Here is a 17,723-nt window from a genome sequence, read left to right as displayed (position 1 = left end):
AATTTGGAATCTGTAATTTTTATATGATTGTTCATTGAGTTTTCTCATTTTGGCGCCAATACATTGTACAATATTTTGCGATATTAAAATGGAGTGGGGTGATAAAGAGAACCGAATCGCTGTGATTGCATTACACAAAGTAGGTATGGGGCCAATTGCAATTTTTAAAACTGTCCATTCGCTTGGTATTAGTAAAATGTTTGTGTACCGGGCTTAATAGATACAATGAGACCTCCTCTGTTTGTGACAGAAAAAGATCTGGCCGTCCACGTAGTGCTGGTACGAAAAAGGTGGTCAAAGCAGTAAGGGAAAGAATTTGAAAAAATCCTGTCAACAAAAAAAATTATGTTATTCCTATTATTATGCTCGCCATGATAAATCTTTTGCTTCTGTCTTAATTTCAACTTCGCACGACACGCCACAAATCATGATATCATCCACACCATCTGGATGGGTGGTGTTCCTCCAAAGTGCGGTTTCCAAGGAAATTTCTTCCAAGCTGTGGAATGAGCTTCCTTGTGCTGATACGCTATGGGCACCTTCAAAAAAGCACGTACATCTTCCGAAAAGGCTCTTGTGATTCCTCCGGTATTGCAACAGAATGTGGACACGGAGATCACTTAACATTAGGCGACTTTTACGCTTGCTTGTCCTCTTCGTCCATAAAAAAAAAAAAACACACATCGCATTCAGCAAAATTCAGCATAATTTTATCTGTCAAAATTGGTTTTCAACATCAAAAATTTTTATTCACAATAGTATTTAAAATCACTTTTTGAACGTAAAAACTACTATCCATTGGAAAAAGTATGCGCCAGACCTGAGAACGAGCGCAAGAAACTCAGCGGTCTTCTTTTTTTTTCATAAAATATCGTTACAATTGTATTTCGTCATATTAACGTAGGAACAATAAATTTATTATTTAATAGCCTGAGGGCTATCATGTCGTTACTCCATTCCCAATATGTGGTATCTTAAAGAAAGTCATTAATGTTACAGCAACCTTTACCACACAAACGTTTTCTAACAGTTCTTTTGAATTTCATAACATATTTGTTTTGTACCTACATTGTCTGGGAACACACTGATGTTGTAAAAGCATATACAAATTATCCACAAAAGACATACTAATTCGACTCAACCGAGTAGTAGACATAACCTATGGTACTAATAAACGCGAAGCCAGTTTTTTATCAAATCTTTTTGACCGCATATGCTGCAGAACTACGTCTGTTAGCCAATCCTTCATTATGGGAGCCCATTGTAATTTTGAATTAAGAGTAGAGCCAAGAAATACAGCAGATCGACCGGTTATACCAGCTATCCGTTTAAAAAAACATTCGAATCTACATTCTTGAAATTTGGCGCGGTAAATTTAATATACATATCTACTTTTGTGCCTATTTAACAATAGGTTATTGGCGCTATACCATATCAGATGATGTCAGATAGAGCATTGTATACTTCGTCATATGAATCTTGGCTTCTATAAGGTATGTAAATAATTTATGTAAATAAGAAAGAGGACGGTCAAAAAATAGACCCTTGTGGTACCCCCATAATATCTTTTGCCATGAGAGGAGCCCCAGAATATCTTCTGCCATTCATATCAACCTTCTGAATCCTGTAATTTGAATATGAAATCAAACGATCGAACGCAGTTTCTTTTATACCATAGTGACATAGATAACATCCTGAACAGAGTTGAATGAAATTGAAAGCCTTAGATAAATCACAGAAGATATCAAGTGCATTCTGTGATTCATGCGTAGTTGGAGCAGTGGGCGTTAAAATGAGTAAGTATTTGGCTTAAATTTATTTTTCCAAACATTTTACTAAGGTTACCTTAGACCGACGAACACCGAAACAGTACAATCGTTGTTCGAGTCAGTGCAACCCGATTTAGAAAATGGTGTAATTTTACTATATTTCAAAAGTTCAGGAAATACGCCATGTTTAATACAACTATTAAAAACAAATGGAAGATATGCTATGACATCAATTACTGAACTTATTATTTTTCATATGTAGAGATCTGAAAGTTTTGGTTATTCTTTAGCATTTTCCAGAAGAAGCGTTTCAACAACGCTAATGGAGTAGAGAGTGTTTTTGATTGAAACTGGAATGTCAGAACAGAACAGAACAGGTTAAGGTGCTAACGCGTCTACCAGACGGATCTTCTGTTGACTACACATCCCGATAAAAGTTACCAAGACCTGCAAACATTATAATGATACTGATTATTTATTGTTGACAGTGACAGGTTGAAGATGTCTATAAAAGGCGATGTCTCCTTGGCGTCGACACACTTTCGTTCCAACCGTTGACGAGTTAGGGCGTTACTCTGCCCAATTTCTCTTTGAATATTAGTCATTGTTTTATTCGTCATTTATTCTTAGAAGTAGGTGGTATTAAAATTTGTTATACAAAAAAACCCAGTCATGTAATCAGGATCGCATGTGATGTAGTAATAGTAATAGGAATAAAATGAAACAATGAAATTAATTTCATAATCTATTCACCCAGCTCATCATTAGATTTGTCTCCAAGGTCAGTTTCAATGTATTCAGCGTCACAATTGTCTGATTCTTCCTGTTTCTTCCTCTCCCTTTCTTGATATGCTTCTAATTCATTAAGTGCTGAATACACAGAATTGCTTTTTATCTTTGCTAAGATTTTCTTATCATGGAATGAGTGACAATGGGGATTTCCTCTGCAATAGAAAAGATAAAAATAATAACATATTACTATTAAGGTACAGAGAACGATAGTATATTCATATGTATCAAGTAAGTTTTACTCTTATTTGACCCGAGACATATATAATATATACTGGTGGATAGTTAAGTCGAGGTGTTTTTTTGGTGGAGTTATATACTCTGCTTTTCACTTTGATTACGAAAGAATAAAACAAACTTAAAAAATGTTAATTTGTTTGAAGTTGAAATTTAAATTACAGCACTTTTGTGCATATAATACATTAACGATACGATAAACAACTAGATTCGCGCTCAAAAATTGTCTGATACAAAACTCTGCCTACGCGTCTATCATCAGCGTTTCGACCGCGCTTCGGATACAACGCCATGCCAAAGCGTTCAGTGAAAAACTGTCCAAATAACAGCATATCTAAACTGGATGAGTTTTCAATCATTTTGCTAAATAATTACATTTCAATTGCTAAAACAAAATGTTCTTGGCTTGTGTTCGTGTTCGTTTCTTTCGACTACAATAGACTTTGAATGAGTATTTTAATGTTATCTGTATAAGTTAATGTGTAGGTTCATACAATGCCGCTTGGACATTTTTTACGACCTTTTAAAGGCGATTGGGACTCTAATTTATTTATTGTACGACAATGATGTAACGTCATACTTTAAAAGAAGAAATTATTTTAAGCTCAAGTACATAATAAGGCCCGGAGAGGAGAGGCGATGCATAGCAGGGAGGAGATGTGAATTCTGCATAGCGGAGATGTGAGCTGCAAGAGCTCGAAATCAATCAACTGATGTCTACGAAAGGGTCTTCCTCATGTCAAATAGGGCCTAAGTCATTCGATGCAGCCTTCTCTCGACATAAAGGACTACTTAACAAGCATGTAAATTGAAATAGAAAAACAGTTATGACAATAGCCACAGTACTTGACACTGTGTTTGTAAGTTTTAAGTGGAGTTAGTTACCTGTTCAACACCACATTCCCTTTGGTAACGAGAAATGCCATACATTTCATATTACGATAGTCCGCACACCTCCATCGTTTTACGCCAGACATCTTCGACGAGTGCATGTTGTAAATGTACCGATTTAATATCACTTGTAGGGAACCACGTATTGAAACTGTGTATTGCATGGTCGTTGTCTTAACTGAAATAGATATTTAAAAAATAAATAATTAACTTTATCTTCAACCATACTTTAAATCCTCTATTTAAGATTCTAAAACAGTTAGCTTATTGCCAACATTAAAACACCCAATGTCCTAATAACCATTACATCATCCAAACGAGTGTTGTGATGAAATTCAGTACAACATTATATCATCCGTTTTCATAACAACACTCCTTTGGATGTGATATTTTGGTTACCAGGACTGGTTTTTTTATTCTTTTATAGAGGATTCATATTATGGGTGTACATATGTCGATCTTGTATGCAACTGTTGATAATTAGGTATTAAAAAAATATTTTATTAAAACGCACATTCCTGTTTTAATACTCTTTATTACACAACAGTTGCATAAATAACTATTATATGCTTATGTTTCTAGCGATATCCAAGTGGTTACGGTAGCGTGCCAAAGGCTAAATGTTCTAGATTGTTGCGAAAAAAACCAAATAAATGTTTGACTTCTGAGGTTGAGTTGAGTGCAAATCGATAATATTTTGAAATCGGTTGAAAACTCGTTTCATAATAAACCATATCACCAGTGGGAGGTTCCTTTGTACAGAGGCTAGATTATGGGTACCACAACAGCGTCTCTTTCTGCTGAGAAGCAGTAATGTGTTTCAGTTTGAAGGGTGCCGTAATGAGACTTGACATCTTATGTGTCAAGGTAACGAGCGCAATTGTAGTGCCACTCAGAATATTTGTAACTCGTCTCAATTGTAGCTCATCTCGTCGCTTACTTTCATAAAAAAATACTTTTTGTGTAATCCTACAATCATATTTTTTTAATTATTGTATTCTTAATTTTTATGTATATAGAGTTATATTATTATCTGTTCAATTTTTAAAGTAATATATTTGGAGTTAAATTTACTTTTATCAAAAATATAACCACACCTATTATGGTAAAGAACAGCAGCGCACGTACGTATGCGTAAAAGCCAATTATGTTTATATATTCCAGTTTAACGAGTTTAGTTGCTGGGTTAATGCAGAATATCACTAAGTCCATATTAAAAAAAACTCCGTCAAACCACTTGCCACTTGAATTGCAGCTATACACTGACCTGTATAAATACCACTGGACAGGCTTGTTCCATATGACAGCAATTTTTTTGTGCCTATTTGAAGCGCCCTTCGCGGGCGTCCAGAGAACTAATTTTGACGTATAATACAAATGGCTGCGAAGGAACGTACAATACTCTGAAGTAGTTTAGCATTTTGAATTAATATCGTACGTTTTTCGTGTTATTTATACTTCTAGAATCAACGTCCTAAAGTACACATTTTTAGTGTTTTATAGTTTCCCACCATCTATCGATGTTTGCTGAGGTTGTCATCACTAGTTTTAGTACCGCAGACTCTCGCTACATGGCCAACAGCGCCAAAATGGCGAATATGAAACAGGCACAAAAGCACTTTGACAGCCGCCTGTCCAGTGGTATATAGCAGAAGTCAGTGCAGTTATATGACTAGAAATACGCTAGTTACGCCTTAAACAAAATCAAGCTGGTAGTTTTGTAGTTATTATAATTTTTACTTACACATTATTAAGATCAAATTCAAATATTTTATTCAATGTAGGATTTTAAATCACGGCGCAAGAAACTGAGCTGGTATAATTTTTTGTATAATTATATATATTATTATATTTTTTAAACAATACAATATTTTATTATATTATTGGATTATAGCTTTGTAAAATGTTTTAATGACGTATAAATATAATAATTCGAATATTGACAATCAAATATTTGAATGCCATGTATTGTTGTTCTAAAATTGGTAGCGGACTCGAATTTCCAGAGTACAGAGGGCCTACCATCAACTTTTAATAAGCGATGCGAATCCGATGCAGTTGAGTTTAGGTACCTAAACTGAATCACTAAATTTCGTACCATGAAGTGCCTTTTACTGATAGGCGGTTGGATCGCTTATGAAGAATGAACGAAATAAAATTGCGTTTCGAAATCTAAAATGATATGATTTTAGCGTTTTTTTTTTGCGTAGAAAATACTAAAAATAAATTTTAAAATTGCGGAATTGCGTCAAATTATAAACCATTAAGCCCTTTTTTATACTTATTAAATAATAGTAATATAAATAAATATAGTTCTCTGAATTACAAATTAAATGTTTGCTTATGTGTTTTCTTAAATTTAACGAGTTATGAACGCACCTCCATTGATGTTTGATTTGACAGGACCACAGAGTACATTTTTTTTAATTCGTTCTTGTGAACAGGCTATAGCCCGGCCCTTACTGTCTCGTCTTTAGCATTTTCATTTTTGGTATTTATTTTCAGTATTTTGTTTTACAAAAAAGACCAATAAAGTATTTTCATCTCATCTTTAATCAATAAAAATTTTCTTTTCTATGTTTTCACTATTTTTTAATTGTTATTAACAACACGATTCACTTTCCTCTAAGGAAGTAGCAACTTTTTTCGAATCGGTCACTTTGACAAATAAGCTATCCAGTTTAGGTTGAAATAACACCTCATGGTACGAATGAATGAACGAACTAAATCAGTTAGCGATTCAGTTGATATCATTTTTGACATTCAATTGACATCATTGCGATTTAATCAGTTGATTTGACGTCAACCTAAATAAGATAGCTCTAATCACGTCGTGGTACGAAATAGCAATGCAGTTCATTTTAGGTTGTCAATTGAATCGCAATAAGAGTTCATGGTTGGCCCGCAGGACTCGACTCAACTCAAAAACTTGAGCACTGGGCTCGAACCGCGGATTCGAGTCATCATTCGAAAACCGTATAAATCAACTCGAGTCGACTCGATCTACCAAAACAGCGAGTCGGCACATCACTAAAGTGTAGTGTAATGACGTCACAGTTGTCAGCAGCCCCGCTCCGCAGCTTAATAATAACGTAATATCTCTGAAACCTATACGTCGCATCCAAAATATTTTATTATCATTCATTTTGTTTTTAATATAGCATCAGGCACAGACATTGCGTTCTGTTATGTACTCCCAAAGAACTAGGTAATGTCGTAATGCAAAATTACTACATACTCTGTAAGACTTACGTTTCTCCAAAGCTTTGGCTGTATCGATTTGAGTCTCAACCTCTGTCACAGTCATATCGGAATCATTCTGAAAATCATTGTCATCGTCCGCTTCGGCTTCGGCTTCATTGTTTGTGTAGCTCTGCCTGTAAGGATTTAAAAATATATATTATATGTTGGACCTAACATTAATTATTTCTGTGTATGCTGTGTTTATTAGTAAGTAATCACTACATTTAGTTCCTAGTTTTTAGTTCAACCGTTTCTATTTGTGTGTATTATTGTAAGTGATTGTAAATAAACCTAATAAAAAAAATGACAATGAGCAAACACAAGTGATCAGATGTACCTATTTATATATATAGGATGGTTTTTTGAGAAAGGCGTTAATTTCTCATTTCTATCAGTCTTTAAGTAAGTAATCTAATGTGACGAATAAAATATTAATATTTTGGCATATATATGTATTTCTTTAGTACAATTTTTTTAATGAAAATACAGGACAAGACGAGCAGGACGTACAGCTGATGTACAGGTACAGCCCTGCCCATTACAATACAGTGCCGCTCAGGATTCTTGAAAAGCCCAAGAATTCTGAGCGGCACTACAATTGCACCCAACAATTTGACTAGCTACGGCGCCCTTCAGACCGAAACACAGTAGTCTTTATATATTACTACTTCACAGCCGAAATAGGCGCCGTTGTGGTGCCCATAATCTAGCCGGCATCCTATGCAAAGGAGCCTCCCACTGGTACTTAAATTACTTCCTGACCACGGCAAAGCCTCGTCAAACACCGCCAGGCGAGCGATCGACTATTTTGCGACATCACAATTAGTGAAATTACTCGTTCACCCGCAGGAAGCCCCGACTTCGCACCTTGCGATTTTTATTATGTTCGAGGAAAATGCTTTATGGATGCAGATGTGGCTGTGTTTCAAAAAGCCATCAAAGAGATTCATAAATACGAGTGGGCTAAGTGCTTTTCTCAGTAGGTCTATCGGATGCAGCGATGATGTGAATGGACACTTTTTTGATAATATAATAAAACGAAGTGACAATTTATACGGGAACTAGACGAATAAATTATATTCTTTCGTACATGTATTAAACTTTTTTTTATTACGATATAATATTTCGCAAGTACATTGTCAAACCGTGATAGTATAATTTTACTAGTGATATTATAATTAATCTGTAGATTTTCAATCGACTTAATTTTTTACAATTTAACGGCCTGGTTTTAGTCACATTTTAATTTCACGGGTACACTAACTACAGCGATATTGTAAGACAATGATATTTTGACAATTTTACTGGTCTTTAGTTTATGATGCCGACGCTGAATGTTGTTTCTTGTATTTATTGCATAGTCATATGTTTTTTGTTATGCATTAAATCAAGGTAATTGTTAGCCTTTGTTCACTAGGTCCCAAAAACAAATTTAAATAATAATAAATTGACCATATCCGTATTAATAATTACAAATTACAGTATTAATAGACTCAGCCATAACAGGCCTGTCTCACTTCCCGTCTAGGTATCCAAATCGTAGGTACGTGCGGCGGCCTCTATAGAGTAGGCCAGCCAGTAGGGACTCACGAGCAGAGGTGGGCTAAACTGTTATAATTTTTCAATGAAATATACTGTTGTGTTATATTTTTCTAACTGTTGTTGTAAACTATTATAATATAAATTTTAAACGAAATTATTTACGCTGATAGTTGTTGTTGCGATTTTGTTATGAAGTGTTATAATATAACATATTTGCAGAGGAATAATTACTTTAACACTAAGTAGGTACTAGGTAGATGGTTTTGTTGTGCTTTTAAGAAAGCATTTTTTTACCTGTGTTACCTACACAGAACAATCTTATCGACTAATGAGTTAAAAAAAACTATTAACTAAACGTATATTTACACTATTCACAAAACTTTCATTTTAACACTAACACTTGTCTATTTATATAAAAAAATAAAAACAACTCAAGACGTATTATATATTACACATATCCATTTAATTTACAAATCATATCTTCTACAGTTTTTACAAATATTTTAATTTAAAAATTATAATAATATTTTCGAAACAAAACTAGCAGTTTGTCAATTTAAAAACTCGCAAATATTCTCATTGGAAATATAATGAATGAAAGTGTTGTTTTATCCAAAATGTTATTAATTATCTTCTTCTCATCGCAAGTAGGAATAGATCTAATGTTTATAGCAAGAGTGTTTACAATACTTTTCAATATAAAACAAGAGTGTTATAATTTTATATTTGTTCGTCGCAAGTAAAAATAGCTTTTATTGTGATATACGAAGTGTTCACATTACTTTGAAGCACTTACTAAAGCGAATTAGAAAAAGTGCCATCTGTTAAAAATATTTAATTTACAAAATTTTAATTTCATTAAAGAAACGCACCACTTTCCGCTCGTTGTGCATAGATGGCGCTGTAATTAAATTTCAAACGAATTATAACACTACGGAAATAATTTATATTATAACAGTCTAGTGGCAAATTTTATAATGTGTTATACTGTTGTAAAAATATATTGTAATATATAATGTGTTGTGTGTTATAACGCCCACCTCTACTCACTAGCGCGCAGTAACGCACGCGCGAGATTTGTTGTCACCTACTTAACAGATCCGACCGATATTTCAAAATGGAGACACATAAATAAAGCAAGCATATTAAAGGTCATTGCGATCCAAATTAAAAAAAAAATCTTCCTAAAGAAGCTGAAACAATCTAATTTAAAGTGTAATAAGTAATAAGTTCGACTATGTCGTGGTCTTTCAACGCATACATTACTATCTGCAACTAATGTAGGTTTGACAACGAAACAATATTGATTTAAAATTACTATTAAACTGAGCTATTTTTTATGACGATGATGACCTTCTACTAGGCAGGTACAGTACAGATAAATAAGTCAACCCTAATGTTATCAGAAGAGGTTAGAGTCACGCGATAAAAAGACAGGCAAGTTCTAGGTGAATAAAAATGTGGGTTGGTAGCGCTGTGCGATCCGAATTACACCTTATTGTATGACCGCTAAAGCCCCTATTTCTTTAATTGATTTTGCGGAGTGAGACTTCCGTACTTGTACTATTATATATTCTTTGGCCATAATAATATTAATAACTTGTCAGTTTAAATCACTTTTTTTATTTTCTAAGAACTTTCAGATACACTCGTAACAGATGTTAGTTTATCGTATTAATAGTAATATCCGGACGACCGAGCCTTGCTCGGATTTTTAAGAATGTACAAAACTTGAACAAAAAAAAACTAATAGGACATCTGGATTCGAACCGGGGTCTTCTGCTTTCCGGATCACCCAATGTCCCATCTGAGCTATAATAGTCTTGTATATAGTGGCGAAATTTACCTTTGTATTCTAATGTTATTGTAGCTGTTTCTCATTCAAACATGGATAAAACCATTTTTTTAAAATTGGAACCTAGCTAGATCGATTTATCACCCCCGAAATCCCCTGCATACTTAATTTTATGAAAATCGTTGGAGCCGTTTCCGAGATTCAGATTATATATATATATATATACAAGAATTGCTCGTTTAAAGATATAAGATTAACTGTTAATTTCATCTTCATGTTTTAAACCATTATGAATTTGATTGAATATTTTCACATGTATGTTATTAACACATTAATTACTAATGGTGTATTTCATTATTCAGAATTTGGTTATGCTTGTTCACACTGTTGTGGAAGATTTTCAGTGTCCGAACCTTTATATAAGTAAATGTACACCAAAATATTGTTGATAGTTAAGTTTTAACTTCTCTCTTATAAATTGGGAAGTTGTTGGTTTTACCAACTTTTTTGAAAATCGAGATTTCATCAGATCTCGACGTTTTAAGGTCCTAGGAAGCTTCCCTGACTATTCCTACGATGGTGACCGTACGTCTGTATGTATGTATGTGTGTGTGAGTGTTTATATGTATGGATGTATGTAAACCTCTTATAGCTTTTTAACGGCTCGACCGACTTCATCACGGTTGGCACCATTCGAAAGGGCTTGACCAAACTTAGATTTTGGATAGAATTAGGACCGATTCGTACTTTAAGAAATCTTAAAAAAATGATTTATTTTTATTCAGATGTGGTTTTTTTGGAATAACTTTTGAAATAAAACCATCATAAGTACAATTTGAAGCGGGAACTTGCAGGGATGGACTTTAGGGTCAACCGTTTTCCTATTTTTTTTTTTATTTTTTGAGAATGTAGGTAATATTGTATGGTAACATAAGCACCCTTATCATGTAAGTTTATACTTACGGTTGTAGGTATGACTTATGGTCTTCTTGCTTTAACGATATCTTCTTAACTGGTGGCAGTAAATTTATAGACTAAAACAAAATTTATAAATAAATAAATAGGTAAGTAATAAATGTCTTTGACTTTTGATTTTATTTATGACAATATGGGACGAGACGAGCAGTACGCTCAGCTGATTGATACGCCCTGCCCATTACAATACAGTGCCGCTCAGGATTCTTAAAAATCCCCAAAGTTCTGAGCGGCGCCAGTTGTAGTGCCGCTCTGAATTTTTGTTTTTTTTTTTAAGAATCCTGAGCGGCGCTGCATTGTAATTGGCAGGGCTTATCAATTACCATCAGCTCGTCTCGTCCCTTACATTCATAAAAAAAAGACGTAGAGGTAGCTAGTGGTTTAAAATTCAAAATACTAAGGAGCTACTTCCAAGTGAAACTGATTGTTTACGACTTGTCTTTAAAAAACGGTTACAGTTACAATAATATATTGATCGCTTTCCTTTTCTATCGGCTGGTGCTGTATCTTCATTAAAGATGTCCTTCTCTGTAGCACACTTTGTTCGTCTACACATTAGTATATTGTAGTGACCGTGTCGGTTGGCAAATTTTTTTAAGAAGACAATATAATTATATACTTATTACTTTATATAATAATTTATCTTAATTATATAGTGATGTGGTCGCTAACTATGGGCCTGATGAGAAAGCTCATGGTCGCTCAGAGGGCACTGGAGAGGGCTATGGTCGTAGTTTCCCTGCGAGATTGAATCAGAAATGAGGAGATCCGTAAGAGAACCAAAGTTACCAAAGCTCAAATGATTGCGAAACTGTAGTGGCAGTGGCCAAGGCACATAGTTCAACGGACAGATGGCCGTTGGGGCAGTAATGTCCTCGAATGGCAACCACGTACCGGAAGTGTTGGTAGGCCCCCCACAAGATGAACCGACGATCTCGTCAAGATCGCCGGAATACGTTGAATGAGGGCAGTGCAGGCCCGATCGTCGTGGAAATCTTTGGGGGAGGCCTTTGTCCAGCAGTGGACGTCTTCCGGCTGATGATGATTATAAACTAAAGTTGTAAATTGTGGGAAAGAAATCTGGGTTCTCTCTTTAATTCTGGCGCCATTCAGTTTTCTTAAATTGATGTAAATCCATAGACAGTTGTGATCACATTTCACAAGAGTTCACATAAAATGTTATTTTGTCCACATTCAATAAAGCAATATTGATATCTCACCTCTTCTAATGTGCTTCTTTTTGATGATATAAAAGATGAGGAAATGCTTCCGGAATTAGGACCAGAAACTTCTCTATCTGCCTGCTGAAATTATTAAAATTAAACATTTTCTTAATCCAATAAGACAAATGCGAGATATTCCCAATACAAGTGTCCTAAGACAAGTTAGTGGGAAGTCTCAATCTTTGAAATAAACGAAATTTATTTATAAGAAAAAAAAAATATTTATAAGAACAAATATTGCGTAAAAAATTATCATTGAAAACATTTATCATGAATTTATTATGAAGACAATATCAAATATTTTTACTCAAGAAGGTCGTAGAATCGGTTTTTATTCATTGCCCACAGATTTGTAATGCTGCTTAAAATATGTTAGGAGGCAAACGGGCTAGAGGCTCATGTGATAGGGAGTAGGGCAATAACCGCCCAGGGATACCCGCAACACTGGGTCAAGAAATGTGTTGCTGGCCTTTTTTATGGAAAAGGAGAACAAACGAGCGTACGGGTCACCTGGTGTTAAGTGATCACCACCGCCCACATTCTCTTGCAACAAAAGAAGGAATCACAGGAGCGTTGCTGGCCTTTAAGGAAGGTGTACACACTTATTTTGAAGGGTACCATCGTCACGGAAAACCGCACAAGAAAGCTCATTCCACAGCTTTGTTGTATGTGGAAGAAAGCTCCTTGAAAACCGCACCGTGGACCGCCACACATCCAGATGGTGGGGATGATATCCTAATTAGTGGCGTGTCGTGCGAAGGTGGAATTCGGCAGCAGGAATCAGGTGAAACAGCTCTTCGAAACCCTCCCCGTGATAAATGCAGCAGAAGACACACAATGAAGCGACATCTCTACACAACACCAAGTGATCCAGTTGTTCACAGAGCCTTTAAGGTGGGAGTATGCTCCTTTCTTAAAGATACCTAAGTCGTATCAATTCGGGAAAACAGCAGCCGGTAATTGATTCAACAAAGTGAGTGTGCGATTCAAGAAATTACTTGCAAAACGCGAAAATTAGTGAAACACAAAATAACAATTAAAATGTACTTATAGTAAAACTAGCTGACCCAGCAAACGTTGTATTGCCGATATTAAAATCGCGATACAAAAGTAACTGTTGATCGTAGATGGGTGAAAATTTGAAGTTGTATGTATTTTTTAATGCTGACTCATAATCAAACAAATTTAAAAAAAATGTCAAAAAAATTTTCGTTTGGACCACCCTTAACATTTAGGGGGATAAAAATAGATGTTGCCCGATTCTCAGACCTACCTAATATGCACTCACAATTTCATGAGAATCGGTCAAGCCGTTTCGGAGGAGTTCAAAGACACGAGAATTTAATATATTAGATAATACATTACATGATCAACTAAAAATATAGCAATGTACAAAGAATTTCAAACTTACATATAATATTTGTAATAAGCACAGAAGAACTTACAATATTTTCAAGTCCTTTTATATGAAGTGATTTTGCAGCTTCAATAAACAAAGATAAGCTGTTCGGAGGAACCAACACTTCCCCTGTATATATGTACTCCAACAGTAGTGTGAGAGTTGAATGAGATACATTCTGAAAATAACAAGTACTTACATTGCTTTTTGCATAGATTTATACTTAGATAATTTTAATATGTCTAGATAGTTTCTTGCTGTTAGATAACCGATAAAAACAGGCCAGGTTTATTACTTTAGTGTATGTGACAAGCTATGTCCTACACTTTTTGTTTGTGTGTGTATAGCCCAAAGTAGAGGTTAATTGTTAACTCATTTAATTTCGATGTTTTCACAGCTGTCATAGTCTATCTAGACGTATAAAATATCTAAGGATATTAATAATAAAAGAGAGGGCAAACCCACAAGAGACTTATGTGATGGGTAATAGTGAGGCATCCACCCATGGACATCCAGAAAACCAGGGGTTAAGAGATGTGTCACCAGTATTAGTATAGGAGTATGGTTGAACGTCTTTGAGTCGTATTGGGTTGGAAAGCTGCAGCTAGTAATTGATTCCACAAAATGTCTGTGTGAGGAAAGAAATTCCTTATATCCTTTATGTATAACAACTCTAGATACTAGTCGCAATTGTTTGCACCAAGATAATAATAATCCATTTAATGCAATTTATACCTTCACACTTTAACTTTAAATGACTAATCTTCTCCTTCCAACAATGATATCACCCCATTTTTGTGCTCTTCATTCGAAATTAATAGACACAAATACTAAATGATAATTCCTTGGCTAAATATTCACAATTACAATACAGATATAAATTAATAATTCTTAATTACCGAAAATAAGATACTCTGAACTTTAAATGAAGAAGAAGTCCTAAGTTAAATTGCATAATTTTTAAAGTACTGTTATAGTCCGAACTGAACAAATCATCATAATTTCAGGATAACATCCACTCGACAAAGGCCTCCCCCAAAGATCGGCATGACAATCGATACTGCGCTGCCCTACTTGACCAGATCAGTCAACACTATGCCTTCCGGTATATGGTCGCAATTCAATGACCTTACTGCCCCAATGGCCATCTGTCCATTAACTGAACAAATATGGTAGGCTGGTTTTGTACATTATTGACTGAATACTTTTGTACAATATTAATTATTTTCTTTATTGAAGATTTAAAATGAATTATTGGTACTCACATTTAAAAATATTACCGGATGTTGACAGGGTGCAGAACTTATAAGTGATTTCAAGTACGGGCTTGCTAATGCTATTAATACTTGATGAACTTTAACAAAGTGACCATCAGCTGCCAATGTCATGTCCACAAATTCTCCATTCTAAATCCAATTAAATATTATAAATAATATGTAACAAGGGATTAACACATCAAATCAATATCATTTATTTAGGTCAAACAAATGACACTTATGAATGTCAAAATTCAATTTACCATTTACCACCACCTGGGAAAGAGGCTGAGGGTAAATGAGAAGAAGTAGCAAGAAAACCAGGTGTCTCTTGGTTGAATTCCTCTTCTAAAAATGACGCATAGGCCAGGCGTCACTTCCCTCATCCATATTATGTTGTTTTGTAAATTTATATTAATTTCATAACCTTATTATATTCATTTCATAACTTTATTATTATTTCACCACCATATCACTAACACTTTTGTTAAAAATAACACATTGCTGAAATGGAAGAGCGGAGACACCTGGTACAGGCATTATTTGCCTAAAAGGTGACTCCGGCCACTAGCTGCTGTAAGCTATGTTTGTAAGAGAAATAAATTATTATATTATTATTATATATTATAGTGAAGAGAAAGACCCTCCCCACAACACCACCACAATCAATGTCATGACAGGTGTGCCACAAGAACTCAACTAAATAACAAGATAGAATGTGTATCTACTTCTGCAATAGTTACTAAATAATGGTGTTTACAGTTCAACCATTTTGTTGCAATTTGTATATAATTTATTATTGATTTAATACATTTTGTTGACTTTATTCTTATTTCCAGTATATTAAATACTAATGTGAGTTTGATTGCTTCTTACATCTTGGCCTAAATGCTGGGTATAAAGAAAATGGTATAGGGTACAATTTATGGCCAATTTGTAAATTTCCCCAAAATGTTATTTGAATTTAACTTGATGATTATAGGTTTACCCTCTTATTCATAATAGTCTGCTAACTTAAAGCATTACTAATTCACACTGTCTTTTTCTATTGACCTAAGTCAGAATGAGAAAAAAACACTCCTTAGCGGCTGTTTTAAGTTAAGACCATTATGAATAAGGGGGATATTCTTTAATTTTTGTTTAGTTACTCTCTGTATATGTCACTGGTAATGTTTCTAATCTGGTACTCTATAGAAAACCAATGCATGCAATACCTTTCATTTCAGAATTTGCTTGTGTTTATGTATATATATATAATATCAATACTTAGCCGGTAGGACCACAAACATGAAATTCGTTTTCATGAATGTAGGTACAATGTCAGACCATGTACCCCTGAAATATTAATCAAACTAGAAACTGTTGAAGCAAATAGAAGACTAGATGAAAAAATGGAACACTAAGCTACTAATGCAGTATACTTAAGATACTCATAAATTTCATATTAAAAACAAAGTTTTTATTACACTCTTAACTTTACCTGCTGCAAAGAGCAGAATCCGCTGCAAATAGTAGGCTTGTGAGAATCCCATTTTAAGGAAAATTGGGACAGCACCATGATTTATTACCGCTAGAAGCTCTTATTCTGTTCAAAATATCTAGTAATGCAAGAACCAAAAATAAAATAAGATTAAGAAGAGATTAGAGAGAATAACAATGTATTGTTATATACGTTTACTGTCATTAGGTTGATAAAGTGTCAAAGTGATAAGCTCAGACTTAGACAGAGAACTTGTCAAGATTTCTAGCAAAGAGTATAGTAATATATAGGGAAAAGAGAAGTGAACTCTCGACGCATTATGAGCTGTCTATTTGAAAACTAGCGCCATCTGGAGATTGGCCCCGAAAATAACTAATATAAGCTCCAAATTATAAAATTCATTTTGAATGTTGTGACGCAATTAAATAACTAACTCTACTTATTAATGTAGCTATTGCAATTTTTTACCATGTTGAAATTGTGTGTAGAGTTAGTTATTCAATTTTGTCACAACATAGAACATAAAGGATAGATTTTGTAGTGCAAATATGCAAAATGGAACACGAGAGCTACATAAATGCGCAAACGCTAGAACTAGCCGTCATTTTATGACCAGTGGGCAGTGACACAATTAAAGGAAAGTTGAAAGGTTTCAAAGCGAGTGACAGCTGACAAAGCTTTCATTTTCGGGCCAACTAACAGATGGCACTACAATCTTCTGAAAACATCACTTTAAGGGCTCGTCAAACTTAGCCCCCCAAAAAAATTTTTTTTTTCTATTTTTGAATTTTCAATATCGCATATCGTTAGTTCGTAGTTTGTTAAGAACAATTGTTCGCTATAAATAATTGTTTGTTCTTTTGTTGTTTATTTAAAAACAATTAATTAAAAATGGGGGGAAACGCCTACTATTTGGTTCTGGTTGTTTTAACTGTTCTAACATAACCTAACCTAATCAATTTTAATGAATTGCAAATTTAAAATCGAGAACAAACAAATGTTTATAGAGAACAATCAAGAACAAATGGCGAACTAACGATGTAATAAAAAAAAATTAAAAAAAAATCTGAGAGGCTAACTTTCTTGAGCTCACTTTAAGGCGTCTGTCCCACCCCAGATTTCTA

General features: G+C 34.3%; 1 protein-coding gene across 1 annotated transcript; it reads right to left on the bottom strand.

Moving 5' to 3' along the window:
- Positions 1-2,501: 2,501 nt before the first annotated feature.
- LOC126965371 (protein abrupt-like) lies at positions 2,502-16,803 on the bottom strand. Its single transcript, XM_050808923.1, has 8 exons — positions 16,600-16,803; positions 15,129-15,269; positions 13,910-14,041; positions 12,462-12,545; positions 11,230-11,300; positions 6,939-7,063; positions 3,681-3,864; positions 2,502-2,713 (listed from the first exon to the last, which is right to left on the bottom strand). Exons 1-8 carry the CDS (start codon positions 16,675-16,677, stop codon positions 2,515-2,517), a joined length of 1,014 nt encoding a protein of 337 aa, XP_050664880.1. The 5' UTR covers positions 16,678-16,803; the 3' UTR covers positions 2,502-2,514.
- Positions 16,804-17,723: the final 920 nt, after the last annotated feature.

This window comes from Leptidea sinapis, chromosome 7 (genome assembly GCF_905404315.1).
Source record: "Leptidea sinapis chromosome 7, ilLepSina1.1, whole genome shotgun sequence".
In the NCBI taxonomy this organism is placed as follows: Eukaryota; Metazoa; Arthropoda; class Insecta; order Lepidoptera; family Pieridae; genus Leptidea; species Leptidea sinapis.
The sequence above is the reverse complement of the archived record's forward strand: the minus strand, read 5'-3'. Positions and strand labels throughout refer to the sequence as shown.